The sequence below is a fragment of the Cherax quadricarinatus genome, chromosome 86, assembly GCF_038502225.1.
Source record: "Cherax quadricarinatus isolate ZL_2023a chromosome 86, ASM3850222v1, whole genome shotgun sequence".
Lineage (NCBI taxonomy): Eukaryota > Metazoa > Arthropoda > Malacostraca > Decapoda > Parastacidae > Cherax > Cherax quadricarinatus.
In genome coordinates this window covers 11,915,407-11,923,416 of record NC_091377.1, presented here as the reverse complement: position 1 = coordinate 11,923,416, position 8,010 = coordinate 11,915,407, and the positions used below count along the sequence as shown (strand labels likewise).

The window sequence follows — 8,010 nt, the reverse complement described above, 5'->3', positions numbered from 1 at the left end:
AACTAATAACACATGCCAGTCTGCTGCGTTCAAGGTTCTTAAAATGCTTAATGGGTAAAAAAAAGGCAGTATTTACTACAAACTTTTATTCTGCATAAAAAAAAAAACTATCTGTGATTCACTTCTCAGCCATTCATGTGAATAGTCAAAAAAGTATTTTTACTTTTGTTCTCCGAAGAGACTAATACAAAACTCTTAATAGCAAATACAAGATATAATAGCCAATAAACACAGCAATTGCCAGTATCTGTTCTTATCATTGCATGTATTATTGGGATCAACACAATGTTGCAATACCTCATTAAAAACGTTTGTTATACTTACCATAAAAAATATTTGCACAAACCATAATATAACATTAGCTGAAATCATTATACAGTGGACCCCCGGTTAACGATATTTTTTCAATCCAGAAGTATGTTCAGGTGCCAGTACTGGCCGAATTTGTTCCCATAAGGAATATTGTGAAGTAGATTAGTCCATTTCAGACCCCCAAACATACACGTACAAACGCACTTACATAAATACACTTACATAATTGGTCGCATTCGGAGGTGATCGTTATGCGGGGGTCCACTGTATTATAAAATGAAGTTTTTTTTTTTTTTTCAAAATAATAATGGTAGTTCAATCATCATCCTCTTCATCAGGGTGCCCTGAAACAAAAAGAAGTAATTACATTTCTGATTCACCTTTTGCCTTGAAAATTAATGTTTTCAAGCATAAGAGGATCTTTATTAAATAAGGAACATTAATACACTGGAATAGACTACAGGAAGGTCCTGCCTTCAAACAAGACATCTCTACTGCTTCAAGCCTCATCCTCACTGAAACATTCAAAACCTATGCTTCACACCCATATAACAGTGTTGGTACCACTTTATTCCAGTAAATTCCCCTTACTGCCTCCATGGATACAGTTCTTTGTCTCCACAGATGCCTCGATGTACCACCTACTTTTTCCGCTTCGTCAATTCTGTGGTTCACCTCATCGTTCACAGAACCATCCACCGACAAGTACACTCCGAAATATATAAACATATTTACTTCCTCTCTAGGTAGTAGGTTGGTAGACAGCAACCGCCCAGGGAGGTACTACCGTCCTGCCAAGTGAGTGTAAAACGAAAGCCTGTAATTGTTTCACTAACAATGATGATCTGATAAGAAATATCACCATATCAAAAACAATATACTCAGATCACAACATAATTGAGGTTCAGTCATGTATGCGCGGAGCCCCAGACCGACATAATGAGATTAGTCACGAGGGAGCATTCACCAAATTCAACTTCAATAACAAAAACATAAAGTGGGACCAAGTAAACCAAGTCCTAACCGATATAAGCTGGGAAGATATACTAAGCAACACAGACCCCAACTTATGCCTAGAACAGATTAACTCGGTAGCACTCGATGTATGCACAAGGCTTATTCCTCTAAGAAAAAGGAGGAGTAGATGTAAAACAGAAAGAGACAGGCGCTCCCTTTACAGGCGACGGAAAAGAATAACAGAGCGGCTAAAAGAGGTCAATATATCTGAAATGCGTAGGGAGACACTGGTCAGAGAAATAGCAAGCATCGAACTTAAGCTAAAAGAATCCCTTAGGAGTCAGGAATCGCGGGAAGAACTAAAAGCCATAAATGAAATCGAAAGAAACCCAAAGTATTTCTTCTCCTATGCCAAGTCAAAATCGAGAACAACGTCCAGTATTGGGCCCCTACTTAAACAAGATGGGTCCTACACAGATGACAACAAGGAAATGAGTGAGCTACTCAAGTCCCAATATGACTCAGTTTTTAGCAAGCCGCTAACCAGACTGAGAGTCGAAGATCAAAATGAATTTTTTATGAGAGAGCCACAAAATTTGATTAACACAAGCCTATCCGATGTTATCCTGACGCCAAATGACTTCGAACAGGCGATAAATGACATGCCCATGCACTCTGCCCCAGGGCCAGACTCATGGAACTCTGTGTTCATCAAGAACTGCAAGAAGCCCCTATCACGAGCCTTTTCCATCCTATGGAGAGGGAGCATGGACACGGGGGTCGTCCCACAGTTACTAAAATCAACAGACATAGCCCCACTCCACAAAGGGGGCAGTAAAGCAACAGCAAAGAACTACAGACCAATAGCACTAACATCCCATATCATAAAAATCTTTGAAAGGGTCCTAAGAAGCAAGATCACCACGCATCTAGAAACCCATCAGTTACACAACCCAGGGCAACATGGGTTTAGAACAGGTCGCTCCTGTCTGTCTCAACTATTGGACCACTACGACAAGGTCCTAAATGCACTAGAAGACAAAAAGAATGCAGATGTAATATATACAGACTTTGCAAAAGCCTTCGACAAGTGTGACCATGGCGTAATAGCGCACAAAATGCGTGCTAAAGGAATAACAGGAAAAGTCGGTCGATGGATCTATAATTTCCTCACTAACAGAACACAGAGAGTAGTCGTCAACAGAGTAAAGTCCGAGGCAGCTACGGTGAAAAGCTCTGTTCCACAAGGCACAGTACTCGCTCCCATCTTGTTCCTCATCCTTATATCCGACATAGACAAGGATGTCAGCCACAGCACCGTGTCTTCCTTTGCAGATGACACCCGAATCTGCATGACAGTGTCTTCCATTGCAGACACTGCAAAGCTCCAGGCAGACATCAACCAAATCTTTCAGTGGGCTGCAGAAAACAATATGAAGTTCAACGATGTGAAATTTCAATTACTCAGATATGGTAAACATGAGGAAATTAAATCTTCATCAGAGTACAAAACAAATTCTGGCCACAAAATAGAGCGAAACACCAACGTCAAAGACCTGGGAGTGATCATGTCGGAGGATCTCACCTTCAAGGACCATAACATTGTATCAATCGCATCTGCTAGAAAAATGACAGGATGGATAATGAGAACCTTCAAAACTAGGGAGGCCAAGCCCATGATGACACTCTTCAGGTCACTTGTTCTATCTAGGCTGGAATATTGCTGCACACTAACAGCACCTTTCAAGGCAGGTGAAATTGCCGACCTAGAAAATGTACAGAGAACTTTCACGGCGCGCATAACGGAGATAAAACACCTCAATTATTGGGAGCGCTTGAGGTTCCTAAACCTGTATTCCCTGGAACGCAGGAGGGAGAGATACATGATTATATACACCTGGAAAATCCTAGAGGGACTAGTACCGAACTTGCACACGAAAATCACCCACTACGAAAGCAAAAGACTTGGCAGACGATGCACCATCCCCCCAATGAAAAGCAGGGGTGTCACTAGCACGTTAAGAGACCATACAATAAGTGTCAGGGGCCCGAGACTGTTCAACTGCCTCCCAGCACACATAAGGGGGATTACCAACAGACCCCTGGCAGTCTTCAAGCTGGCACTGGACAAGCACCTAAAGTCAGTTCCGGATCAGCCGGGCTGTGGCTCGTATGTTGGTTTGCGTGCAGCCAGCAGCAACAGCCTGGTTGATCAGGCTCTGATCCACCAGGAGGCCTGGTCTCAGACCGGGCCGCGGGGGCGTTGACCCCCGGAACTCTCTCCAGGTAAACTCCAGGTAATGGTAGGATTGCTGGTGTCCATTTTTCTGTTTCATAATCATGCAAGGTTTCAGGTACGTCTTGCTACTTCTACTTACACTTAGGTCACACTACACATACATGTACAAGCATATATATATATATACACCCCTCCGGGTTTTCTTCTATTTTCTTACTAGTTCTTGTTCTTGTTTATTTCCTCTTACCTCCATGGGGAAGTGGAACAGAATTCTTCCTCTGTAAGCCATGCGTGTTGTAAGAGGCGACTAAAATGCCAGGAGCAAGGGACTAGTATATATTACTGTATATATTACTAAATGTAAAAGGAGAAACTTTCGTTTTTCCTTTTGGGCCACCCCGCCTCGGTGGGATATGGCCGGTGTGTTGAAAGAAAGAAAGAATTTACTTCCTCCATACTCCCTCCAATCTGATATACAATCTTCCATTGCTTATATTTACATTATGAAATATTATTATTATTATTATTATAATCAAAAAGAAGCGCTAAGCCACAAGGGCTATACAGCGCTGCAGGGTAGGGAAGAAAGCGAGGGTATTGGGCGGCAGAAGGAGGGATGATCAGTAGGTTACAGAAAACAGCGGGGCAGGGGATAGTACGGGGGTAGAGGGTAGCAAGAGATTGAGGTAGAAAGGGCTGAAGGTATCAGAATTTGTGAAGTCAGTCAGTTGTTGTCAAAAAGTCAATGAGAGAGTCCGGATGAAAGGTGGGTCCATCAGCGAGAAGGGAAGGTAAAGAGAGAGCAGCAGAGCGAAGACGACGACGGAGGTAAATTCTGCGTGCTCGTTGATAAAGTGGGCAGTCCAACAGAATGTGGCTGACTGATAATGGAGCCTGGCGATTCTCACAGAGAGGAGCAGGGCGCCTCTCCATGAGATATCCATGAGTAAGACGAGTATGGCCAATGCGAAGACGGGAGAGAGTAGTCTCCCAACCTCGAACTGGTGATAAGAAGACGGCCAGTAACCTATACTCGGTTTAATGGATTGAAGTTTGTTACTGAGCATAGTAGACCAACGTTGTTGCCAACGGGTGTGAAGGTGGGAAGATATTGCAGCAAAATAGTCCGTAAATGGAATACCTCTATATGAAACTGGTAGGTCATGTACTGCTGACCGCTCAGCAGTGTCTGCCTGTTCATTGCCCTGTACATCAACATTTCCAGGGACCCAACAAAAAACAATATCTTTATGCTTGGTACAGATGCGGCGTAGCGAAAGTTGGATACGAAGGACTAAGGGGTGAGGTGTATCAAATTTCTGTATAGCCTGTAAAGCACTAATGGAGTCTGAGACAACCACAAATGATGACACAGGCATAGATGCAATACGGGTAAGTGCTGCAAGGATGGCATACAATTCAGCAGTAAAAATACTAGCCAAAGATAGTAAATGCCCTCATACGACGCTGTCTGGAAACACTGCTGCGAATCCTACGCCATCAGAAGACTTAGAGCCATCTGTGTACACGGCAATGGGATGAGAATGAGAGTGGAAGTGGTCAAGAAAAAGTGAGCGGGAAGCGACCGTAGACAGTTGGGCTTTCGAGCAAGGGAGAGAGAAAGAACAGACTCGAACAGCTGGAACTTCCCAGGGGGGTAGGGAAAAGTGAGATGCTACATGAACATAGAAAGGTGGTAACTGAAGAGACGACAAGAGCGAATGAAGGCGAAGAGAGAAGGGACGGAGTAAACAGGGGCAGCGAACAAATAAAGAATGTCTACCGATATCAGTGACCATTCTATAAATGGAAGGATTGCGGAGATCATGAGAGAGTACATAGTAGCGAAGGCAATGGGCATCACGGCAATCGGATAAGGATGGACCATTCGCTTCTGCATAGAGGCTCTCAACAGGGGAAGAGCGAAAAGCATCGAGGCATAAACGTAATCCTTGGTGATGAATGGGGTTAAGGCTAGAGAGAGTAGCAGGAGATGCCGCTGAATAGATCTGGTCACCATAATCAAGTTTCGATAAAATGAGGGTGGAATGTAGGCGAAGGAGGGTTCGACGATCAGCTCCCCATGAAAGATGAGCAAGGGTTTAAGAAGGTTCAGCCGGCTGTGACAAGTTGCCTTCAGAGAGGTAATGTGAGGTTTCCAGGATAACCTACGGTCAAAGAGGAAGCCCAGAAACTTGACTGTATCACGTTCAGGGATACGGGAGCCATAGAGGTACAAAGGATGATCGGAGATGACAGAGCGTCTAGTGAAAGTAATTTGGTGGGTTTTAGTGCTGGAAAATTTATACCCATGTGTGGTGGCCCAATTGGAAACATGGTCGACCGCATGCTGGAGAGAAACTGTAATGAGGTGACAGTCAGCGCGTGCACAGGCAATAGCGAAGTCATCAACATAGAGTGATGACCAAATATTTGATGGAAGACTAGAGGCCAAATCATTAATAGCAAGGAGAAAAAGTGTTGTGCTCAGAACACATCCCTGGGGAACACCTTCAGCTTGGATAAAGTCCGGGGAGAGCACATTATTAACCCGAACACGGAAATGTCTATCAGTTAAAAAGTTCTTAAGGAAGGATGGTAGATTGCCTCGGAGGCCTAAGGAGTGGGCTTGGACCAATATATTATACCTCCAAGTTGTGTCGTATGCCTTCTCAAGGTCAAAAAATATTGCAATAACTGAGTGGTTATTCGCAAAGGCATTACGAACATGAGTATCCAAGCGTAGTAAGGGGTCTATGGTAGAACGTCCCTTACGAAAGCCATATTGACGAGTGGAGAGACTGTTGTGTGTCTCTAAATACCACACTAAACGTCTATTTACCAGGAGTTCCATCACTTTGCAAACTGCACTGGAAAGAGCAATGGGACGATAGTGGGAGGCTTCATGTCTCGTAGTGCCTGGTTTGCGGAAAGGGAGAACAATGGCAGATTTCCACAGCTGTGGAAGAACTCCTTGTGACCAAATAAGATCGAAAAGGCATAATCGGACTGCAAGGGCTGTGTGGCATGCAAAGAGTACGTAACCTTTATTCGGCGCATGGACACACCCTCATTTACAGGCTATCTCCCCCAACCAGCGAACCAGGTTGCTAAGAGTTGGTGATGGGGCCCCATCGTTCAACTAGTGACCAGGTTCTAGCCAATAAGAAGGTGGGATTGGCAATCGCAGAGGTTATGTGGATACCGCTCTCCTGTCTGCCCTTGTCATTCCCATTCTAGAGCTGGTTGAGCACGGTCTGCTATCTTGTGGCTTCTATTTCTGCCTTGCTTACCGTGACATGCACTATACTTATTACTGTACATAGTGTACATATTGCTGTTCTAAATTGGTGAAGGATAATATAAGTCTAAACTTTTTCTACTGTGTTTATTTGCTCCCATTACACCTGGGATAACAGGCCATTTGGAATCCTAGGTTGTAATATGGGTAGCCTGTCCGAGAGCTGGACTTAGAGAAACGGTTGAGCTTAGGGTGAAGCTTGTAGCAGGAACACTGTGTAGCTTGCTGTCTCGCTTCGCTTTACAAATTTTGCGTGTCAGTTGCTTATGATCAGCCTTGCTATTGTGTGATCGTTCAACAGCTCGCTACTAGCTTGTTCAGTGTGCTCGCTTCGCTACGGTCAATCTTGTGTGCAGTCGGCTTTGCTTGTATGCGTATTCTGGAATCGTACTGTGCATAGCTAAGCGTGTTCTGCAAATTAACGTGTTACGTTGGGGTATTCGTACTGTGCATAGCGAATAACTTATGCCACCTAGACGAGTCAGACGCCTGGTGTCGGCATATACTTTGCATAACCTACCTAAATTGTCCCTACAGCGTTGTTGGCAAATTGCTCGTTCCATTGGCATTCCCTATAAACGCACTCTTACAGCTGCGCAACTGCGTTCACTTATTGCTGACATACTTATTGAAGAAGAAATGGCACATCAAACTCCTCCCTCTACGGGAGCTAGGGAAAAAACTCTCATGTTCTCGCATGAGGAAGATGATACACCTACGGAGCAAGATGGTCAGTATAGTGCAGCTGGGTTGTCTCGGGGTGAATCAGCGTCCTTGGCACTTGAGCTGGCAAAAATCACGCTGGAGCAAACTAGGGAACAGAGAGCATTCGCAAGGGAAGAATTTGATAGGGAAAGAGAAAGGAGGCAGTTTTCGCATTCTGTAAACGATTTCGGTTTACAAAAAGCAGTACAGCTTGTTCCCCGCTTCAATGAGGCCGAACCAGAGCAATTTTTCGAAAGCTTCGAAAATCAGGCTCGAGCCTTGAGGTGGCCGGAACAGCACTGGGCAGCGTTGGTTCATACAGCATTATTGGGTAAGGCACAGGAATTTACGTCGGTATTAACTGACGCTGAATTCTCTGATTATCAAATAGTGAAGACCACAGTGTTGGGAGCATATACATGTATCCCAGCTAAATATCGTAAGACCTTTAAATTGAACAGGCGGCAGCTTGGTCAATCCCTGGTGGACTTTGTGA

At 44.3% G+C, this 8,010-nt stretch overlaps 1 protein-coding gene across 1 annotated transcript in view; it reads right to left on the bottom strand.

Annotated features, from left to right (window-relative positions):
• Window positions 1-483: 483 nt before the first annotated feature.
• The window catches only part of U2A (small nuclear ribonucleoprotein polypeptide A'-like U2A), a 30,914-nt gene continuing 23,387 nt past the window's right edge, over window positions 484-8,010 (bottom strand). Inside the window, exon 6 of the mRNA XM_053797568.2 lies at window positions 484-656. Within this exon, the coding sequence (XP_053653543.1) occupies window positions 628-656 (29 nt within the window). The 3' untranslated portion in view covers window positions 484-627. The remainder of the gene's footprint in view (window positions 657-8,010) is intronic.